The sequence below is a fragment of the Eubalaena glacialis genome, chromosome 11 (assembly GCF_028564815.1).
Source record: "Eubalaena glacialis isolate mEubGla1 chromosome 11, mEubGla1.1.hap2.+ XY, whole genome shotgun sequence".
NCBI classification, from domain to species: Eukaryota; Metazoa; Chordata; class Mammalia; order Artiodactyla; family Balaenidae; genus Eubalaena; species Eubalaena glacialis.
The window spans coordinates 64,734,307-64,758,629 of record NC_083726.1 but is presented as its reverse complement, the minus strand read 5'-3'; the positions used below and the strand labels follow the sequence as shown (position 1 = coordinate 64,758,629).

Below are 24,323 nucleotides of genomic sequence, written 5' to 3'. Positions count from 1 at the left end.
ATTCAACATTGAACTTTTTTGGATATCTCTAATGGGTCAAAATGTCAGATCTCCTAGGATACAAAGAGACAGATGCATAAACAGATCATTATAATACATGTGGTAAATACAATGATAGAGTAATAATCTTAGGATATTATGGGAGTTTGGGGAAATGGCACATAAGGGCAATAGGGAAGATTAGGAAAAGCTTTCCTCAGGGGAAAAAAAGTATAAACTGATGAAGTCAGTAATATTTTGCGCTGCAAGTAACAGAATCCCTACCCTCTTGCACTGTTGGTGGGAATGTAAATTGATACAGCCACTATGGAGAACAGTAAGGAGGTTCCTTAAAAAACTAAAAATAGAACTACCATACGACCCAGCAATCCCACTACTGGGCATATACCCTGAGAAAACCATAATTCAAAAAGAGTCATGTACCACAATGTTCACTGCAGCTCTGTTTGCAATAGCCAGGACATGGAAGCAACCTAAATGTCCATTGACTGATGAATGGATAAAGATGTGGCACATATATACAATGGAATATTATACTCAGCCATAAAAAGAAATGAAATTTAGTTATTTGTAGTGAGGTGGATGGATCTAGAGTCTGTCATACAGAGTGAAGTAAGTCAGAAAGAGAAAAACAAATACCGTACACTAACACATATATATGGAATCTAAAAAAAAAAAAAAGGTTCCTTAGAACCTAGGGGCAGGACAGGAATAGAGACGTAGATGTAGAGAATGGACTTGAGGACTCGGGGAGGGGGAAGGGTAAGCTGGGACGAAGTGAGAGAGTGGCATGGACATATATACACTACCAAATGTAAAATAGATAGCTAGTGGGAAGCAGCCGCATAGCACAGGGAGATCAGCTCGTGCTTTGTGACCACCTAGAGGGTTGGGATAGGGAGGGTGGGAGGGAGATGCAAGAGAGAGGAGATATGGGATATATGTATATGTATAGCTGATTCACTTTGTTATAAAGCAGAAATTAATACACCGTTGTAAAGCAATTATATTCCAATAAAGGTGTTGAAAAAGTAACAGAATCCCTGACTAAGGATGGTTGAAACCAAAAAGTCATTTATTGCTCACTTAACAAAAAGGCCAGAGGCAGGTGTACTCTGGGTTGTTCCAGCAACTTAATGTTATCAAAGATAGGGTTTCATTTATCTTCCTCCTCTGTAATTCTTGGTGTATTGTCTTTTTGTCCTGTGGTTATCACCTCAGGGTTACCAAAGATGACAATAGCTCCAAGCATCACATGACACATCAAGGCAGGAAGAGAAATTTTAGTTCTAGTCACCTCTGTTGGAAACAGGAAGAAAGGGTACTGGGGAGTAGGGAGGTTTTTGTTTTTATATATTTTTAATTAAAAAAAATCATTTATTTATTTGGCTGCCTTGGGTCTTAGTTGTGGCACATAGGATCTTCGTTGTGGTGCACAGGCCTCTCTCTAGTTGTGGCACGCAGGCTCCAGAGCATGTGGGCTTAGTTGCCCCGAGGCATGTGGGATCTTAGTTCCCCGACCAGGGATGGAACCCATGTCCCCTGCATTGGAAGGCAGATTCTTAACCACTGGACCACCAGGGAAGTTCCTATATTTTAAATTTTTTTAAAAAATTTTTATGAGATAAAGTAAAAGAAGAAATATGTTATCGGCCCTGGATTTTTGCACGTATTGTTCCTTCTGCCTGGCATCCATGGTCTCTTGAACCCTTTCCACATGTTGTATCTCAGTGCCTCATTATAGTACCTGGCACATAGGAAGTAGTAAATATTTTTGAAAGGAAAGCAGGCAGAGCAAAAATAGGGGCAGTTGAACACAACAGGCAGCTAATCTTAAAACATATTGTCTAGGGGCTTCCCTGGTGGCACAGTCGTTAAGAATCCGTCTGCCAATGCAGGGGTCACGGGTTCGAGCCCTGGTCCAGGAAGATCCCACATACCACGGAGCAACTAAGCCCATGGGCCACAACTACTGAGTCTGCGCTCTAGAGCCCGCGAGCCACAACTACTGCGCCCGTGTGCCACAGCTACTGAAGCCTGCGTACCTAGAGCCCATGCTCCTAAACAAGAGAAGCCACCACAATGAGAAGCCCGCACACTACATCAAAGAGTAGCCCCCGCTCGCCACAACTGGAGAAAGCAGGTGTGCAGCAACGAAGACTCAAAGCAGCCAAAAATAAATAAATTAATTAATTAATTTTAAAAAACCATATTGTCTAAAATCAGGGGAGGTAAGTAATAAGGCAATTACAATACAGAATGGTAAGTGCTAAGATAGTGTTAATTATAACTATGGGAGAACATAGGAGTCAGAGAAGACAGCTCGGAAAGAGTGATTGGGGACTTCCCTGGTGGTCCAGTGGTTAAGACTCTGTGCTTCTAATGCAGGAGGCGGGTGTTCGATCCCTGGTCAGAGAACTAGGATCCCACATGCCCTGCGGCATGGCCAAAAAAAAAAAAAGTTGAGAAAAAAAAAAAGAAAGAGTGATTGTTTAAACTGAGATCCAAAGGATGGTAGAATTAACCAAACCCAGAGGGAAAAAAGTCTCTTGGTTTGGACTATAATTGCCACAAAGTAAAAAAATATATAATCCTCTTTGAGGGAGAAAGACCTTGAAGAGATTCTAGGGAGAAAAAAAGAGGGGGAGGATGGCAAATAGTAATGGATCATATAGTGCCCATTATTACTAATTAAAGATGTCTTAAAAATAGGTTTAGTGAAAAATAGAAAAAAATCCAAGTCTTCAATTCTTCTATTTCCTATAATGGCTTATTAAAGGTTTTCACTGTTTTCAGCATCTCCTACTCTGAAAGTTTTCAAACATCTAACTCTATAACTCAGAAACTCCTAATACATATTTTGTATCTAATATCATGTAAAAATGGAAGTTTTGGCAAAGCACAATAGAAGGGTTGCCAGATTAAATACAGGGTGCCTAGTCAAATTTGAACTTCAGATAAACAATAAATAATTTTTTACAATTACATGGACCATACTTATACTAAATCACTTGCTGTTTATCTGAAATTAAAATTTAACTGGGTGTCCTACCTTTTTATTTGCTAATCTGGCAACCCTAACAATGAATACCAAATTCTAAACAGAAGTGCTAGACTAGGATTTACAAAGAAATTAACTCTTAATCTTTTAACTCACTCTGAGGGTATGAGATGGTCAAGGAGAAGAGGATTTTGAGAGTGCTTCTACCCTTCCTCCACTCCAAGAACTTAACACGAGCCTCCAATTTGGAGGCCCAGTAGACAAGGGCCTGATTCCATACCTGAAAAAAAACCATACCTGACTGATTGGCTAGCTGCTCTAATGGCAGAAACAAAGAAAAAGCTGCTGCTGCGTTGGGATAGGCCTTCAGCCTCAGAGTTTATCTGGACAAAGAAGGCTCAAGTGTTTCCTATAGACTAGATGAGGGCCACACATACATATATACCCAGGAGAGATGACATAGGGCTGTCATGTATTCTGTCCAGGAGAACTGCCTAAATATGCAAACACATCTCAGCAGAGAGAAGCTGGGGGTATCACAAATGCAAACAACCAGTTGGAATAGAAATGTATCTGCCATGATGAAGAAATCTGCAGGGAATTCCCTGGCGGTCCAGTGGTTAGGACTCCGCACTCTCACTGCCAAGGGCCCGGGTTCCATCCCTGGTCAGGGAACTAAGATCCCACAAGCCATGGGGTGTGGCCAAAAAGAAAAAAAAAATGCAGAAGAAATCTGCAGATGAGTGATCTCCAGTGATGATGATCACCAAGGAACTCACCAAGTACTCCCATCAAAGAGTCATCTTCAAAAATCTGTCACATCCAGGAAGCAATGATGTGAGAAAATGCAACAGTGGTAGTCAGTAAGAACTTTCTCTTTCCCTTTCCCTCTCCTCCCTTTTCAGAACTGTAATCCATAAGAGGTCCAATACTAGCAAGCTGGAAAAGTAGGAACAAAAGCAGTAGGCCACAAAAGAGAAAATAAACTGTTCATGTCCTACTTCCCTGACTGTTAAGTTGCAATAGTCTAAGCTGGAAGAGAGGAGAACTTTAAAACAAAATTAAAGCTTTATTATACATGGTTCTGGACATTTTAATTACCGACTAGATAAACTTACATTATTAAAAAGTTACCAGAAATGGGGACTTCCCTGGTGGTCCAGTGGTAAAGAATCCATCTTCCAATGCAGGGGACACGAGTTCCATCTCTGGTCGGGGAATTAAGATCCCACATGCTGCGGGGCAACTGAGCATGCACACCACAACTACTGAGCCTGAGTGCCTCAACTAGAGAGGCCGTGTGCCCGCAAACTACAGAGCCCACGCTCTCTGGAGCCCACATGCCCCAGCAAAAGATCCCGCATGCCACAACGAAGATCCCGCCTGCCGCAACTAAGAATAAATATTCGCGACGCAGCCAAGAATAAAATAAATAAATAAAATAAATATTTTTAAAAATACTATATAAAAAAAAAGTTAGCAGAAATGTCATGGAACCATCTAGGTTTTCATCTAGAGGCAGGGTAAGAACTAGCTTCACTGAATAAATGTAAAGGGATGTAAAATCACTTTGGAAAATAGCTTAGCCATTTCTTATAAAGTAAATATACACTTATCATACAACCCAGCAATCCCACACCTGGGTATTTTTCTAGGAGAAGTGAAAACTTACATTCACCCCAAAACCTGTATATGAATTTTTATAGCAGTTTTATTCATAATTGCCAAAAACTGGAAACAACTCAGATGTCTTTGACCTGGTGAATGGATAAAGTAATATGGTATAGCCATACAGTGGAATAATACTAGTCAGGAAGTAAAAGGAAATGAATTACTGATACATGTAACAACATGGATGAATCACGTGAGTTATGCCAAGTGGAAAAAGCCAGATTCAAAAGATTACATACTATTACTTCCATTTATATGACATTCTGGAAAAGAGAAAACTATAGGGACTGCAAGCAGATTGGTGGTTGCCATAACTCTGCACTTGTCAAGACTCAGAACTGTACCCTAAAGAGGTTAAATGTATATACATTGTACCTTAAAAAAAAAAAAATCTATGGAAAGCTCCTTGATTCTGAGTACTTCAAAACAGTAAATTGGAAGTAAGAGGCTCACTAACTTTGTATGATTTAGCATGAGTAAGAAGTGAAGAGTTAGGTCAGTAGTATATCTAATAGTTGAAGCTAGCTGTGGAATGGATTTAAAGGAAATATTATTCAAAGAAAAATTTATACATCTTGTCCCAAGCACTATAGGCATTAAATTAGCAATGTTATCTCTCCAAATAACCTGTTAATTAATTTAATTACTCAAAAAATGTAAGGGAAAATGGGAGACAAAAAGAAAGCTGCTTTCTGATTATAACCTATAACTTAGGAGTCATACTTATTCAACTTAATGGTTACATTTGATTTGGTTACTTTTTTTCATGAACACTTGTGCTCACGGTATATGATTTTATATTGTATACATTATATATTTTTGCTATTATTTTACTTTATTATAGAATTTTAAGTGTCTTATTTCATGGTGTCTGCTACCTAAACAAATTGATGAGTTAACACTATTTCTTCTACCCTAGGACTTGGATTTCACCAGAATAAATCAGACTGCTCCCACAAACTCTTTCATGTTACAAAAATTCCATTTCTAAATTCTTAGCTTAGAACATTAACTAATTCTCTTACTTGAAAGAGGTAATGGAGACTCCAAAACTCTTCACTTCCACTAGAATGGTTTCCAATGGTTTCAGTGAGAATCTGGTTTAACAGAATTTGGAAATGTGGAACCACATGACCACCTTACCTGTTCTCTCCGAGTCTCTGCAGTGCATCCTGGGATATAAGCACGGAATTTACTTCAAATTTGGCCTAGATATGACAACTGCATTTAAGGTCATGTTACTGAATCATGAAGTGGGCGAAAGCATTCTACTACGGTCTTTCTGGTTATTCCAGTAATAAATCCCTAAGGGTGGAATTCAAAGTGGACCTATGTAGTGTTAGATTAGGTTTCATGGTATTATAACTGCTTTTTGTCTGTTTGTTTGTTTGTTTGTTTATATTATTCCAGTAGTGACATCTATAGGCCTATGAAGAGAAACAGTAAAAGACTAATGTTGAATTTACCTGTACTATTTTATGGCTGGTATGAGTCTGACCTCACACCAAAAAACTACTTTTGGTAACTCCCTGGTGCTGTAAGAGAAAGTCAAGTTAGGGAAACAAAAGGTATGTGACCAAAGGCCCAATTACCAGAGTGCTCCCTCCCAGTCCTTAACTTACTTTGATTGAATGCATGTAAGAGATCTTCTGAACGTAGACTGAACATCTAACTGGAACAGCACAGGAATATCTGGGTACCCACCCAGCTGGGTCCAGAGTGAATACATTGATGTCTTCTCTGTTATTGGGTAACTTTAAGTGGATAGATCAGCATTCCAGATGGCTTCCATTTGGTCTTCTTGTCTAGAGAATCAGAGAGCAAGCACCGCTTGGAAGTGTCAAACTCCCCTGAACTCCATAGCCATTCTCCCCCCTTCTCTTCACCACCACCGTGTCCTATAACGCCCCGCTGGCACCGAGGAACATTAGCTATGCCCATTTTGACTGAGAGATGGATTAAAACAGCAGAATTTGCAGAAATAACGTTTTTTTCCCCCTGAAAGTTGCATTTCCATGACTTCACCTACTAATACGTTTTAAAACGACTTTCTTAGCTTCATGGAGTATACACTCCATATGCAGGCTATGTTTCCCCCACAGCAGTCTTTTCCCCTTCCTTCCCAAAGTTCCTACTTTCTTTTTTTTTTTTTAATTTTTTTTTTTTTAAATTAATTTATTTATTTATTATTTATTTATTTTTGGCTGTGTTGGGTCTTTGTTTCTGTGCGAGGGCTTTCTCCAGTTGCGGCAAGCGGGGGCCACTCTTCATCGCGGTGCGCGGGCCTCTCACTATTGTGGCCTCTCTTGTTGCGGAGCACAGGCTCCAGATGCGCAGGCTCAGTAGTTGTGGCTCACGGGCCTAGCCGCCCCGCGGCATGTGGGATCTTCCCAGACCAAGGCCCGAACCCGTGTCCCCTGCATCGGCAGGCAGATTCTCAACCACTGCGCCACCAGGGAAGCCCAGTTCCTACTTTCTTAAAAAAAAAAAAAGTAATGCTTCTAAGTTTCTTCACTGTGTGTATTAAAATAATTTGTTTCTTCGTAAGGAAGAATCAACTTCATTTTTTTTTAAGGGACTCAAAATTAGATATTAAATATTTAAGTAGAAATAAGCCTTTTGCTAAATTAGCTAAGAAAATTAATATTCTCCCCTGAACCATATCATAACTGTGGAGAAGGGGAAGCTCTTGGGCAGGAAAAAAAAGCATGAGGTCCCACATATTATCCAAAGAAAGTTTAATGTCAGTCTTTCCTACCACATACCTGAACTTACTGAATATGTCATACTTTTTGTCCTCTTCTTTTAGGATTGGCTGGTAGAGGCAGATATTTGCTTCTTTTTGATGATCAAAGGGATAGGTTGATTTAGATTCAATTTATATATCTCTTGAAGCTAAACATAAATAAATCAGAAAAAGGAAATCATGAAAAGAAAGGGCCAGAGTCTTTAGGAAGGTCTTCCTAGCGGGCCTTAGCTAAACTATGACACTTCCTTTTCCTTGGAAAAGGAATTCTCTTTCTCCATGCCCTTTCTCCCTTCCTCCTGCCACTCCTCAACCTCTACCTGCCTCCAACACACAATTTCAGAGTTGGCAGCTATGATATATAAAAACTGTGGTCCTGCATTAAGTTCTAGTGTTAGTCCTCTCATTTCCTAGCTTTGTGACTTTGAGTTAGTTGCTAGTTTTATCTGCACTTCTTTCTTCTCATTTCTAAAACAAGAATAATAAACACAGGGCTCTTATGAGAGTTGTGTAAGACAATATATTCATCAGTTGTGAAACACTGTGCAAATATAATGATAGCTAACATTGACTGTCAGGTGCTTTCTATGTATTAATTTATTTGATATTTACTACCTTACGAGATAGGTGCTATTATTATCCTTGTCTTACATATGGGGATATGAAGCTCAGAAAAGTTAAGTGGCTTACCCAAGGTCTCTTAGCTAGTATGTGGTAAAGCTGATTTGAACCCAATCTGGTAGCAGAACCAGCCTCTTGACCACCACTCTGATTCAGTGTAGGTATTTATTCATTTCTACCCTTTTCTTCCTTTTTGCTTTTTCCCCTCCCTTCTTGATGCCTTGATACCCACCTCATCATCTAGATTCTAGCTTCCCTGACCCCAGACCCTTATTAATCCTCTGAAATGCCCTAGACATTGTAATTCCTGTTAGACAGTTCATGACACTGCCAATTCATCTTGGTTTACTCCATTTACTTTGGTCATATTTTCCAAACCCAGAACTGTCAAAAATATCCAATTTTTGAGGTCAGAGAGTTTTAATGTTTAAAATATACTTTTAGGGACTTCCTTGGTAGTCCAGTGGGTAAGACTCGGTGCTCCCAATGCAGGGGGCCCAGGTTCAATCCCTGGTCGGGGAATGAGATCCCGCATGCATGCCGCAACTAAGACCCGGTGCAGCCAAAGTAAATAAAATAAAATAAAATAAAATAAAATGTAACTTCTGGGGAGTTCCCTGATGGCCTAGTGGTTAGGATTCCAGGCTTTCACTGCTGTGACCTGGATTCAATCCTTGGTCGGGGAACTGAGATCCTGCAAGCCGCGTGGCGCAGCCAAAAAAAAAAAAGAAAAGAAAAAGTAACTTCTGGAAAATTCACAATATGTCTATAATGAGAAGTCTCTCTGTACCTTCTAGAGTAGCAAGTAAACTAATCTTGTAAATTAATTACTTTAGTAAAAGAAAATGATGTATAACTATAAAATATTCCTAGAACTCCAAGAATGTTCCAGAACTCCATGCTGGAAAAAATAATGGGAGCATATAATCCCAGAACAAAGAACTCTAATCTCAGCTCTATAACTTTTGGGAGGTATCATTTCCAAAAGCATACTGATGGTCATCTCAGAGAGGGCTCTGAGACATAACTGGGTGATGTCAGAGTTTAGCAGGATCTTCTGTGCCTGGTGCTATGTAAGCAAGTTAAGTAAACCCTTATCTCCTTTTTTTGTAAATACATATTAAAACTTGCTTTCTGATAGTTTTGAGGAATGTAACCACCAAGAATCAGCTGGAGAGCAGTGACCTCAAGAGGTTTCATATCTAGAGGCTGGTAGATGTGGGTTGACTAGGAAGGAGTTGAGCATTTCTGGAAGTCTCTCCTATTCTAATCTTTTCTCATCTAGAGAGTCCAGCCAGTATTCCTGTTGTCAATTTAGGAGTTTCACTGAAGTCGCAGTGTAGTGGATTGAATGGTGAACTCCCCAAAAGATATGTTCACTCAGAACATGTGAATGTGGCCTTGTTTGGAAAAAGGGTCTTTACAGATGTAGTTAAGGATCTCAAGATGAGGTCATCCTGGTTTAACCAGATGAGTCCTAAATCCAATGGCACATGGCTTTATAAGAGGAGAGAACATAAAACACACTAGGAAGAAGGCCATGGGAAAGACAGAGGCAGAGATTGGAGTTATGCAGCTACAAGCCAAGGAATGCCAAGGATTGTCTATAGCCACCAACATCTAGAAGAGAGACTTGGAACAAATTTCTCCCTCAGAGCCTCCAGAAGGAACCAACCCTGCCAACACCTTGATTTCTCGAACTGGCCTCCAGAACTGTAAGAGAATATATTTCTGTTGTTTTAAGCCATGAAATTTGTAATATGTTATGGTATCTCCAGGTAACTGTTATTTTCAAAGCCTGCCACTTTTGCTTTTCTTACAGCACACTGGGGAGAGGGAAAAGAAAACAGATTACCTGGCTGAATAAGTACATCATTTTCCTCAGGCACTGATTCCGTTTCTGCTGTAGTGACTTCTGCTTCTCTGTGCAGATCTGCATCACCTTTTTTTGATAGTCATCAATTCTGCTCAGCATTATGTAGAGGGTCTGGGTCTCATAACCTCTCCCAGTATTCTGGATGGCTTGTAACCATTTAATTATGTTGTTTCTTGGAAAAATTAAGAAGAATTAGATTCATATAATTACTGACACTAACTCAGCAAACCTGGTGTCACCATTCTCATCTCATCCTTAGTAAGTAGAGAGAGATAGTATAGGGGTGGCAGGCTTGCTTAATGAGACCTTAATCTAGTCCCCTATATGACTAAACTTTCAAAACTCTATATGACTGTCAAATTTTCATTAACTCCTCACAGAGTTTTTGGTGTTAAAATAGTGTTGCTTATTATTTTTTAAATATATTATATTTTAATATTGATATGTATACAACATATAGAAGGTACTTAATACAATTATGAAAAAGAGTGTCCTTGCCTTCAAAGCACTTACAAACCAGATTAGGAGACTAATAAATTGTATCAGAGAGAGAATGCAATAAATGCTAAATAGCAATTTAGCTGTTTGAGCAAAAAGGAAAACATAATTAATTCTAACAAGAGGAATAAAGAATGCTTCATAGGAAGATATTGAATAGGATCTTGAGGAACAGTCATAAAAATGTAGTACTCTCTTTACTATAATGTACGCCACAATGTTTGGGCCTCCAAAACATAGTTTTTTGCCATCCGCATTCTACAGGAGAGGAAAAGGAATCTGAGCAAAGTTAAGTAATTTTCTAAAGTCACATAATTGATAAATAACAGATTTGGGAAGCAAACCCAGATCTTTTCTCTTTCCACAATACCAGTATTTCTCAAAGTGTGGACCCTAATCACCTGGACTGAATCATTTTGTTGGGGGTGGGAGGGTGGTGCTTATTGATAATGCAGATTCCATGGTGCATCCCCAGACCTTTTGAATAAAAAATCTTGGTGGTAAGCTTCAGGATCTGTATTTTTAAAAAAATCTCAGGTAAACCTTACAGCCACTGAAGTTTGAGAAAAAGGGGATGAAGAATTCCAGGTTGAGGGAACACTATAAATAAAGGCAAGACAATGAAAGTTATATTTTGGGAGTGGTGAGTAGTCTGGAACTTTTAGACCACAGATATGTGAAAGGATATAGTGGGGGATGAGACTGACATAGCTGGATTATGAAAGGCTTTAAACAGCATGTTATGGAGTTTGGATTTTGGGGGAGGTAGGCAATGGGAACCCACCGAAGATGTTTTTCTGAATATATGTATTTTACATATATATAGAGAGGGGGAAGGGAATAACTCTTAGGTCTCTTTGTGGGTTGTAATAGCTTAGAACCTACTGTATATATGGATCATTTAATACTTAAATATATTAACTTTCTGAGTTAATTTTATATATATATTTTTTATTATTATTTTTGGCCGTGTTGGGTCTTCATTGCTGCATTCGGGCTTTCTCTAGTTGTGGTGAACGGGGGCTGCTCTTCGTTGTGGTGCAGGGGCTTCTCATTGCAGTGGCTTCTCTTGCTGCGGAGCACGGACTCTAGGCACGTGGGCTTCAGTAGTTGCAGCACGTGGGCTCAGTAGTTGCAGCGAGCGGGCTCTAGAGTGCAGGCTCAGTAGTTGCGGCACATGGGCTTAGTTGCTCCATGGCATGTGGGATCTTCCCGGACCAGGGATCGTCCCCTGCATTGGCAGGTGGATTCTCAACCTCTGCGCCACCAGGGAAGTCCCCTTGCAACCATTCTTTGAAGTAATTATCATTACATCAATTTTACAAATTTGACTCAGCACATTTGAGTCTTAGAGAAGTTCAGAACTGGAAATTCGAGCCAAGGTCTTCCTGACATCAGAGAAAAAACATGATCAGAATTTGGATATAAAAGTATTACTACCCTCCTACACTGTTGGTGGGAATGTAAATTGGTGCAGGCTCTATGGAGAACAGGATGGAGGTTCCCTAAAAAACTAAAAATAGAGTTACCATATGATCCTGCAATCCCACTTCTGGGCATATATCTGGAGAAAACTCTAATTCGAAAAGATACATGCACCCCAGTGTTCATAGCAGCACCATTTACCATAGCCAAGACATGGAAGCAACCTAAAAGTCCATCAACAGATGAATGGATAAAGATGTGGTATATATATACAATGGAATATTACTCAGCCATAAAAAGAATGAAATAATGCCATTTGCAGCATATGGATGGACCCAAATTTTATCATATTAAGTGAAGTAAGTCAGACAGAGAAAGACAAATATCATATGATATCACTGATATGGGGCATCTGAAAAAAATGGTACAGGGAATTCCCTGGTGGTCCAGTGGTTAGGACTCCATGCTTCCATGCTTCCACTGCAGGGGACACGGGTTCGATCCCTGGTCGAACTAAGATCCTGCAAGCCACATGGCATGGCCAAAAAAAAAAAAAAGATAAAGATGAACTTATTTACAAAGCAGAAATAGACTCATAGACATAGAAAACAAACTTATGGTTACCAAAGTGGATACCAGGGGGTGGGGGAGATGAATTAGGGGTTTGGGATTAACATATACACACTACTAAATATAAAATAGGTAAACAACAAGGACCTGCTGTATAGCACAGGAAACTATACTCAGTATCTTGTAATAACCTATAATGGAAAAGAATCTGAAAAAGAATGTATATATATATATATATACATTTATATGTATATATGTATAACTGAATCACTTTGCAACGAACACAACATTGTAAATTAACTATATATCAATTTTTAAAAATTAAAAAATAAATAAATAAAAATACTTTATTGCTAAAAAATTCTAACAGTCATCTGAGCTGGTAGAGAATCTTGCCTCAGTGCTGATGGCTGCTGACTGATCAGGTGGTGGTTGCTGAAGGTTTGGGTGGCTTTGGCAATTTCTTAAGAAAAGACAACAATGAAGTTTGCCGCATCCATTGACTTGTCCTTTTACGAATGATATCTCTGTATCCTGCAAAGCTGTTTGATAGCATTTTATCCATGGTAGAACTTCTTTTAAAATTGGAGTCAGTCCTCTCAAACCCTGCCACTGCTTTAACAGCTAAGTTTATGTAATATTCTAAATCCTTTGTTGTCATTTCATCAGTCTTCCCAGCATCTTCTTCAGAAGAATCTATCTCAAGAAACCACTTTCTTTGCTCTTCCATAAGAAGCAACTCCCCATCTATTCAAGTTTCATCATGAGATGGTAGCAATTCAGTCCCATCTTCAGGCTCTACTTCTAATTCTAGTTCTCTTGCTGTTTCCACCACATCGGCAGTTACTTCTTACACTGAAGTCTTGAGCTGCTCAGTTATCCATGAAGGTTGGAATCAACTTCTTCTAAACTCCTATTCACGTTGGTGTTTTGCCTTCTTTCCATGAATCATAAATGATCTTAATGGCATCTAGAATGGTGAATCCTTTCCAGAAGGTTTTTGATTGACTTTGCCCAGATCCATTATCTATGGCAGCTACTGTATAGCCTTACGAAATCTATTTCTTAAATAATAAGACTTGAAAGTCGAAATTACTCCTTGATCCATGGGCTGCAGAGTGGAAGCTGTGTTAGCAGGCATGAAAACAACGTGAATCTTAACGGAGATTAAGATTAATGGAGCATCTCCATTAGAGCTCTTGGGTGACCAGGTGCATTGTCAATGAGCAGTAATATTTTGAAAGGAATCTTTTTTTTCTGAGCAGTAGGTCTCAATAGTAGGCCTAAAATATTTAGTAAACCATGTTGTCAATAGTTGTGCTGTCATCTAAGCTTTGTTGTTTCGTTGATAGAACATAGCAGAGTAGATTTAGCATTTTAATTTAGCATGGTTAATGAGCACTGGCTTCAACTTAAAGTCACCAGCTGCATTAGCCCCTAACAAGAGAGTCAGCCTGTCCTTCAAAGCTCTGAAGCCTTGAAGCCAGGCATTGACTAATCCTCTCTAGCTATGAAAGTCCTAGATGGCATCTTCTTCCAATATAAGGCTGTTTTGTATACATTGAAAATCTGTTTTTTAATATAGCCACCTTCATTACTTATTTTAGCTAGATCTGGATAACTTGCTCCAGCTACTACATTAGCACTTTCTGCTTCACCTTGCACTTTGATGTTATGAAGAGGCTTCTTTCCTTAAACCTCATAAATCAACCTCTGCTAGCTTCAGACTTTTCTTCTGCAGCTTTCTCACCTCTCTCAGCCTTCATAGAATTGAAGAGACTTAGGGCCTTGCTCTGGATTAGGCTTTCAATTAAGGGAATGTCGTGGCTGGTTTGATCTTCTATCCAGACCACTAAAACTTTCTCTACATCAGCAATAAGGCTGTTTGTCTTTCTTATCATTCGTGTGTTCACTAGAGTAGCACTTTCAATTTCCTTCAAGGACTTTTCCTTTGCATTCACAACTTAGCTAACTGTGCAAAAGGCCTAGCTTTCAGCCTTTCTCGGCTTTCAACATGCCTTCCTTACTAAGCTCATTCATATCTAGCTTTTGACATAAAGTGAGAGACATGAGACTCTTCCTTCCACTTTAACACTTAGAGGCCATTGTAGGGTTATTAATTGGCCTGACTTCAATATTATTGTGTGTCTCAGGGGATAGGGAAGCCCAAGGAGAGGGAGAGAGATGGGGGAACGGCCGATTGGTGGAGCAGTCAGAACACACAAAACACTTATCATTTAAATTCGCCATCTTATATGGCTATGGTTCATCGTACCCCGAAACAGTTACTGGTTTCCACCGACAGACACACACACACACACACACACACACACCTTTGCTTCTTTCTTCCTTTCTTTGTCCTGCTAGACTCTCTGCCTTTGCTGCCTTACTGACTTTTACTAGTTCTTTGAGACATAGTTCAAAGGTCTGGACTCCTAGAAGCTTTACCTAACTCTCCCCTCTCCTCAGTCCTCTTGTATAGAGTAGGTGATATACCATCATTGTTCTTTCCACATCATACTATATAATCATCTGTTTGTATGACTGTCTCTGAGTAGACTCTGAGTGCCCTCAAGGCAGGGATATGGCTTATCCATTTTTGTATCCTTCCACCCTCTACCCCTGGGCCTAACCCAGCCCCTGGCATGTAGTGGATATTTTAAATGTTGATGAATTAAATGATAAGTTAAATCCTATCTAGTCGCCACAACATTTAGTATCTTTAAGAACTTTCTTCAATATATATGGAAATGAAATGTTTCATTATCAGCATCTGGTGTAATTTTACATTCTTTCCATCATTGCTTTTCAGGTATATTACACTGATCATGTGGTAATACAACTCTAAAACTGTATTTTAGCATTTAAACATGGAATCTTTACTTACAGAGGTTCTACAAAACTTTCTTTATTCAAAAATAGTTTATATTATTATACTTTATATTTTCTCTCCCATGTAATGTTAGAATCTTCTTGACTCAGCCATTTTTATTATGGAATCTGTCAATATTTAATTCCTTGTTATACCTGTTGGTGATTTGATTATTATAACATTAAATATTAAAGAAGAGCTTTCTGAAAAATGAACAAATTGATCCTTGATGGGATTAAAGTTATAAGTGTATAAATTAAATATTGTTGTGAAATGTTGATCTATATATTTCAATTTTTAAATGATTTTACTAAAACAGGTCACATCGTGTCACTAGGTCTTCAAAATCTTCCATAAAACTAAACAAACTTAATTGCCATATAAAAATTAAGAAAGTTGTCATAGAATTCCCCCCCAAAAGTACCAAGCCCATATAATATCATAGGTGAAATCTACCGAACTTTCAAAGAATAGCTAATTTTATCATTAAACTGTTCCAGAGCATAGGAAAAAAATAAGCTTTCACATTTTTTAAATGATATAAACTTAAAATTTACCAAAATTTGACAAAGATAGCACCAAAAGAAGTAAACCACCAAACTTACTAATGAATATCAATGCAGAGTAAAATCCTAAATAAAATATTAGCAAATGTAACACATTCGAAGAAAGGTACAACAAGGACAAATTCCAGGGATGCAATGATGGTTTAAAATAATCATATTAATAGATCTGAGGAGAAAATATGTTCTCTAATAACCATGAAAATGAAGTGCTGAAATGACATTTATCAAAATGTGATTTAATAAATTTAACAAAATTCAACATCCACTCTTGATTTAAAAAAAATAACGAAACAGGAGCTGATGGATACTTCTTTAATATGATAAAATGTATTTCAACCCAAAAGCCAGCATTTTTTAATGACATATACTAGAAAGATGTCCACTATCACCACTATAATAATTAGCAATGAAAGGACTTACATTTTGGCATTCTGAGTTACAAAGGAATGGAGAAAATAACCCCCCTCAAAATGAAATTGACTAAGGTTAAAGTTGTTTTGTAACTTTTTCAGAAAGGAGAATATAAATATAAACAATCCTTTTAAATGTTCTTGAAGGTGAGTTTTTCCTAGAAAAAAATAACATGAGACCATGGAAGGTCACTACTAGCTCTTACTCAGGGCAAGTCAAATGAACAAAGATGGCCTTGTGGCCACATCACCAATATTTTTTAGTATAGTTCTGAAGGTACTAATCAATTCAGGTAGACAGGGACAGAAATGAGATGTTTAAAAGTTGGAAATTCTAGATGTAAAAAATTATTATTTGCAGGTGATATGATTATGTAATTGGAAAACTCAAGAATATCAACTGAAGAACTATCACATGCTTTTGAATACAGTAAGATGGCTGCATACAAAATTGATATAGAGAAATCTAGCCTTCATTTATACAAGTAACAACCAGTTAGAAGGTATCATAGAAGAAGAGAGTCCATTTACAATAGTAACAACAAAAATAAAAACTAACAAGATATACACTTATGGCAGAATATACAAGAGCTAGATGAAAACTTTAGAACGCTCCAACAGGACACACACACACACACACACACGTGCACATGCACACACACACGACCTGAACAAAAACAAAGGTATATCATTTTCTTGAATAGGAAGACTATATTAGTAAAGATAAGCTGGGTTTTGCATTTTTTATAATGCAAAATATTGAAAACAACATAAATGTTCATCAGAGGTTAAGTAAATTCTGGTAAATCTAGACATTGGAATACTAAGAAACTATAAAATGGATGAGTAGCCTCTTTATATATTAATACCTAAATTCTAACTTGTTATAAAAAAAATCAAACATTGTAACTTTAAAATTTGTAAAAAGAGGGATAAAAGAGCATATATACTTTTCTGCATATGCAGAAAATATTTCTGGGTGGAATACATTAGTAGCCCTGGGGGAGGGGCCTAATGGCCAAGAATAGGACTATTAAGGAGGCTTTTCACTCTACCATTTATATTTTTAAAATATCGTGTCAAAAAAATATATATTGTACCAGGTGAATGTGCAATTTATTTATTTTAATTTAAATATAACAAAGGAAAAAAGACATAAGGGAACTGGAGAATGACCAGAAACATGTTATTTAAAGTTCTCAAGTGTTTCATCCATTTTTTTACATGTTTACATGTAAAAAAAGATTTAAAGGACTAGGAATATTCATTCTGGAAAGAGAAAACTAAAGACAGCTATAGAGCAGAATATTTTTCAACAATTCTAAGATAAGCTTTGAAATGAAGATTTCTGCCTATATACTGGATGTCTTTCTTTTGCACCTTGTTGTTCCAGTGCTTAGTTTTCAAATGAATTCAATCCTCAAAAATGTAAATTTCGTGAGAACAGGGTACTTTGTTTTATTCACTACTGTATCCCTGGCACCTAGAACAAGGCCTGCCACATAGTACACATTCAATAAATATTTGTTGAATAAATGACATAGATTGTCCCTATAATTAATGATAGCTTTTTCCATCATAGGTCTTAGTTTGGCATCTTGTAATTTTAGGTTAAAAAAATTCTCCAAATAAGCTAACAAAATATCGTAAATCAACTATTAAAAAAAGGGGAAAAAATTCTACAATAAAAAATAACTTTTTTTAAATCCCCAAAATAGTAAGTTGGTAACCTCAAACACAAAGGCCAAGAATGGCAGACTAATTGTCACTTTCCTGACCGATTTCTGATATTTGCAATTTAAAAAATTCAGGACTAGAATCTTTCCTCCAGGTCACTCCAGCTGCAAGGCTGCCATGGCAACACAATGTACATAAACCTGCCATCTACTACTTTAAGAATCATAGATCTTCTCTTCAACTTTACTTCAATAAAAAATAAATTAAAAAAAAAAAAGAATCATAGATCTTCTGGTGAACCCAAGGTGAAAGTAATTCAGAGTAACTGGAAGCATTTCTAAACTTCTGAAGTTGATATTTTGGAGACCAACCATGATCCACAAAATATACTTAAGCATCTCTGCTAGAGATATAAATGAATGAAATAGATGTTATAAGACATTTTTTATTTCCTAAAAATTATACCTCCTTTTACTATCTTAAATATGCTTCCATTCCACAGACCTTCTATAAGAAAATCTTTTAGAACATCTAATCTGACAAATATGTATATACTTATAGGGCAATGAGGGAGGATATTTGAAATCAGGACTAAACCTGATTTCAGAAAACTGGACACACAATATTTATATCTACCTTGCACACTGGATCAGCCTATAGGCAATGTGCTTGCGGAATAGATATCCCAGCCGAACTTTGTCCGTGTGAAGTGTCTCAATTCTGAGATTCCTAGCTGTTGTGTGTAGTTGTGAAGGGAGTGTAGAAGCTTTTGTCGCCTGATTTAAGAGAATCAGGTTCTTCCGCTGAGCCTCCACATCAACAAAATAGTTCTGTTCTTTGAGCTCTTGGGGATAGGAAGTGGGCACCATCATCTTGGGTTTCTTGGTACCTGAAAGTGAAGTCAGTATCCAGGGCTTATCTATAGGGGGAAATCGGGATTTCTGGTCCCATTCAGAAGGTGAGCTCTGTGATGTTTTGCGTAGTTGAGTAGTAAGAGAAGGTAGTGATATTACAGGCTTAATGAGAGTAGGAAGGGCCCCCTCATCAATGTAAGGGGTTTGGGATACTGGTGTCCTGTAATCAGTGAGATAGGACTTAAATGTTCTAAATTGTTCCATGGCAAAAGGATCTCGGGGTCTCTGGATTTCTTCATAAGTGTCAGAGACCTCTGATATTGGAACTTCTTAGTGGTGAAAGGGGCTTGAGGTACCTTGAAACTTGGAGCACTGGGATGGACCAATGCTAATTTAGGTTTCAGAGAAGAAATAATTGACAATCTTTCCTTACTTTTCTTAGAGACAGGAGAGGACAAATTTTTCTGGGGCTTTCCAGGGGTTGAGGGAGCCCACAGTGTAGGGGTATGCCCAGGGGTGGGAGGGATCCATTGTGGGGAAGCTTGCCCAGCAAGGGCCCATGGTGACAGATGCTGCCTAAGGGTAGAAGGGGCTTGTAGATAGGGAGATTGCTCATGGGTGGCAGATGTCTGGAATGCCTGAGGCTGCTCAGAGAGGGTTAAGGGTCCAGATTCCAAGAGTTCCTCAGGGGTGGAAGAGACCCCAGGAACCAAGCACTTCCCAGGAGAGAAAGGAGCCCAGATACTGGAAATCTGTGCAGAGGTGGCTGGGACTCCAGATATAAGGGGCTGTCTGGGGTCAAGAAGGGGCTTCGATATCAGAGGCAACTGGGGAGTCACAACGTCCCTAGATATGAAGAATTGCCTAGAACTAAGAAGGGCCTCTGGTGCAAGGGGTTGCCCTGGAGTGGGAGAGGGCCCAGATATTGGGCTGGGGACTGGAGTTGGGAACCGAATAGAGGTGGATTGACCCTTAGAAACTGGGGTCTGTCTAGAGGAAGGAAAAGTCTGTGATGCCAGGAGCTTCTTGGGTTCTGAAGGAATCCTCATTCCCAAGGATTTCCCGGGGACAAAGGGGGCTTGTGTAAGAGGAGACCTTGATATCTGCAAAGGAGTAGAAGAGACCTCAAATATAGGGGACTTCTCAACAACAGGAGCAGATGATACTGGGGACTGCTTAGGAATGTGAGGAGCACGTGTTGTGACAGATTTATCAGTAATGGAAAAGATCCCAACTTCCAGGGTATGTCCTGAAGGAGGACCAGTCCTGGGTGGTAAGGGCTGCTCATTAATGAGAAGAGCTCCTAATTTTAGGTCCTGCTCAGACCTAAGAGTAATACCCATGGGCTGGGCCTGTCCTGGGGTGAAAGGGGCTCCCAAAGGTTGGATTTGTTCTGGGATGTGGGGAGATTCTAAGGTATAGTTGTTATCTGAGGTGGGAGGAACACCTAATTCCTCAAACTGTTCTGGAGAGAGAGAAACCCCCAATGCTTGAGCCTGTCCTAAAGTGAAAGGGGCCCCCAAGTCCTGGGCCTGCTGAGGGGTGACATGGATCACTAGTGCCTGGGCCTGTTGAGGGGTGAGAGTGATCCCCAGTTCCTGGGTCTGCTGAGCGGTGACATGGGTCCCCAGGGCCTGGACCTGCTGAGGGGTGAGAGTGACCCTCAGTGCCTGGGCCTGCTCAGGTGTGTGGGCTGCTCCCAAACCCTGAGACATCTTAGGAGTAGGGGTTTCCCCCAATTCCTGAACCTGATGAGAGGTGGGGGTGATTCCCAGTGCCTTGGCCTCTTCAGGGGTGAGGTCAATTTCCATTGCCTGGGCCTGCTGAGGGGTAAGAGTAATGGACTTTGTGGGAGACTGTCCAGAAATAGAAAAGGCTCCTGGTGAGGAAGATCGTGTAGAGATGGGAGGAATGATTGGTATGGGGTGATTTCCATCAGCCAGATTCTCTAATTTCTTAAGATTCCCATTGCACTCTCTTCTTTGGTGTAACTGCAGTGCGTCTTTTGGTGTGCTATGCCACCTGGAAGGCAATGTCACTGAAGTGTGACTGAGCACCTGTTCTAGTTGTTCAAAAGTCTTCATCTCCTTTGCTGTTTTCTGCTTCTGCCTTTCATGGTCCTCTACCTTTCTCCTTGGCTTCTGCTTCTCTTCCTCTCTCTCCCAACTGCTTTCTTGTTCCAGATATCTCACTTCCTTCTGAACCTGCATCATCTGCTGTCCTTTCTCCTTCTCCAAGGGCACTCCTTGTTCTTTCATTTTTTGCTTCCATGCTTCCAGCTGCTGCTGCTTTGACTTCTGATGCCCTTCTTTCTCCTCTTCCTTTTTCTTTTGCTTCTCATCTGGCTCAATCTGCTTTTGCATCCTCTGTTTTTGGTGTCCCTTCCATACCTCTTCTTCCTGCCACTGTTTCTGCTTCTGTTGCCCTTGCTTTCCCTCCTTCATTGGGAGCCATGCCTCTTCCTTTTCCAAATTCTTATTTATCATCTCATAGCTCCTTTCTTCTAGCCTTTGTTTTTCCTTCTCCTTATGGTCTTTCCCTACCATTGAGGCTACTGGAACATCCCTTTCACTTTCTATTTCAGCCAAGATCATTTGTATTAAATTGTCAGTTAGTGGGTCAAGGCTCTCCTGTGAAAGTAAGGTGCTAATTTCCGACTTCGCGCTAATGGGCTTCTGAAAATGCAATTCTGGCATAAATGAGACCACCTTTTTTCGTTTCATAGGTTTCTCTCCAATTTGTCCTGCATTTTTTATATCTTTGTATTTTCTCAAGATTTTTGTCACAGTTTCAGCCACTTTTTGGAAATATTCCTCCATTTTTGCCTTTATGATTCCTAATTTTTCAATTTCTGCTCTTTTTAATAATAACTCTTCTTTTGACCTAGTCTTTTTATCCAAAGGCTTTCTTATGTTATCAATTTTCTCTTTTAGGAATGACACTATGGCTTTCTGAAATTCTTCTAGGTTACTCTGTTCTCTTTTGCCATCTGGAATTCCTGAAGTCTCTTTAGTTATCCTAGATTGTGATTTAACAAGTTCAAGAGACTTGACTTTCTTGGCGAAAACTGACATATCCTTCTCTTCAGTTTTTTCTTCTTTGCTTATAATGGTTCCTGGAGAGATTTGGTGTTTCTTTCCTTTTATTTTCATTTTCTCAGAGGAATAATCAAGTTGGCTCAACCTGGATGGCTCCGCTTGGCTACTCATCTCACTTCTGCCTTCTTCATCCATTGACTCAGTGGTGAGTTCCTCTTTATTCTCTGAAGAAATTTGACTTTTGCTATGTGAATATTCAGGTTTGGCTTTCCTGAGTCTTTCGCATATACTACTTGTTCCACTTTTGCCACCTTGGCTCTTTGTGTCAGAAGGGAAATCAGAAGGGAAATGTTGACTTTTTGATTCAGTGAGTGACTTTGATTTGCCTTCAGAAAAGGATTTTATTTCTATTCTCTTCTTTTCTAGTGCTTGTAATTCAAAGTGGTGATCAAGTTTGGTCCCTGAGACTTTCTGTTTACCTTTATCATCATTCACATTTGATTCAGAGGTCTCCTGCACATATGGGCCTTTTGTGCGCTTTCCTTTCTGTGATTGGTACTGATCAGTCCCATCTTTCTGAAAGGCACCGCCTTTCTTCGCTGATGTCTTATCTGTAATGATATCTTCAGTGATCTCTTCAGAAGCCTTTTTCTGTTTTTTTTCAGGTAAAGGGTATTGCTGGTCAGTTATATCTGGAATCGTCTCACCTTGGGCTGTATATGAAGGAGATGAGTCCCACTTGATCCCCAAGGCTTTGGTCCCTTTTGGGGGGGCCTCATCTACAACGATTTCAAATTCTTTGGCCCAAATATTATCTACACTGTCTTCTGTGTCAGCTTGGCTAATGGCTAATTGTGGAGAAGGCTCAGGTAACACTCTCAGTGTTGATGTGGGCAATGTTTGGTGTTCTACGCCTTTGGATCGAATAAGGTGTTCATATTTTTCTTCTGCTTCTTGAAGTTTCTGCTGAAGCATTTCATTTTTTTTACTGAGATCTTGTATTATCTTCAGAGAAATCTCTTTTTCTTTTTCACTTGTCTCATTTGTATACATATTGGCACTTTGGAGGTTAATAATTTAGTGTACTCAAAGCTTTAGAAAGGTTTACTATTGTTGATGACATATATTTAATAGCATTGTTTTCCAATTTATTGAACACTGCAGTACCTATGAGTTCCTGTAGCATATCTTGGATTTCTGAAACCTTTGTATTTGTTGCAAATTGATCACTAATCATCTGATCTGGTCTTAACGCATGAGCTATTGCAGGTCGCTTTATAACTCTTTCTTTCCAAGATTTCCATAGAGAACCTCTAGATGCTAGAAGAAAAAAATAAATAAATAAATAAAATAATGAGATCGCATTTCTTCTTTTGTGCTGTGCTCTATGTTTAAGCCTAAGGAATTTAGCCTAAATTAACAGATAGATATAGGATAAAATTTCATCAGGAAAGTTTGGCCCCAAAATAAACAGCATTATTTTCAAAAGAATGACTCTTTTCCCACAATCATCTAGAAGTTCTTCTTCCAGAGTTTAGGAGGAGAACTCAGCTGTGACCTCAACTTACTTTCGATTACAATTTTGAGATTAGACATAAGGTAAACCAGAACTTTCCTTTGGTTTTGATTATGCTTGGTGCTTTCCATTTTCTTTCTTGGATTCCTATCTTTCTTTTCTCCCTTTTCTGAGTCGAAGCTAACCTTGGTTCTTTCAAAAGGATCACAAAAGAATAGAAGACAAACATTTGAAGGGATTTCCAAAATGGCTGAACGAGAAACTCAGCAAATTTTCCCCAAAAAGGCAATGAAAAACTGAGCAAAACTGCCAAAAACAATCATTTTAGGACTTTGGAAACTGACCAAAGGCATACAACAAATTGAGAAGAATTTATTCAAGAAAAATTTGCTATGATGTTTTAGCCTGGAGCTGCTTCCATCTCCAACTCCCTAGCCCTATGGCCTGGTAGTTCTACCAGAGTGAGGCAGCCTGTGAGGACTGACAGCTCTACTGCCTGAGGGGGTTGATTTGATCTGGAGCAAAGCAATTCTTTAACAATACTACTTTAACCCATACACAGATCCATTAGCAAAGAGTAGAAGCCTTACTGGATCAATCTGGATTAATTAACAATTGACTAATCATTGACTGACCACTAAGCTATGCTGACCCAAAAGTAACCCCTAAAATTCGGGCTTAAAAATAAAAACAAACAAACAAAAAAACCACAACTGAGCAGAGATATCAGTGGCTGCCCACTGTGGGGGATACATACTCCACCAAATTAGTCCAGACAAGTCACTAAAAAACAAACCAAAAAGGCAACAAAAACAAACTCTGGAGGTTGTAAGGAGAATCAAAATCCAGAGTTGCTACAATATATTACCTAAAATGTCCAATTTCCAACATAAAAAAAAGCATGCAAAGAAACAGAAAAGTGTGACCCATACACAGGAGGAAAAGCAGTCAATAGAAATTGTCTCAGGGACCAGGGAGAGGA

General features: G+C 39.0%; 1 protein-coding gene across 1 annotated transcript in view; it reads right to left on the bottom strand.

Annotated features, from left to right (window-relative positions):
• Positions 1-1,156: 1,156 nt before the first annotated feature.
• Positions 1,157-24,323, bottom strand: part of FAM186A (family with sequence similarity 186 member A) — a 77,624-nt gene continuing 54,457 nt past the window's right edge. The window contains 10 exon segments of the mRNA XM_061206662.1: positions 1,157-1,299; positions 5,816-5,844; positions 6,295-6,477; positions 7,438-7,486; positions 7,489-7,567; positions 9,895-10,087; positions 18,570-19,107; positions 19,110-19,579; positions 19,688-22,900; positions 22,902-23,145. Of these exon segments, the coding sequence (XP_061062645.1) occupies positions 1,157-1,299; positions 5,816-5,844; positions 6,295-6,477; positions 7,438-7,486; positions 7,489-7,567; positions 9,895-10,087; positions 18,570-19,107; positions 19,110-19,579; positions 19,688-22,900; positions 22,902-23,145 (5,141 nt within the window).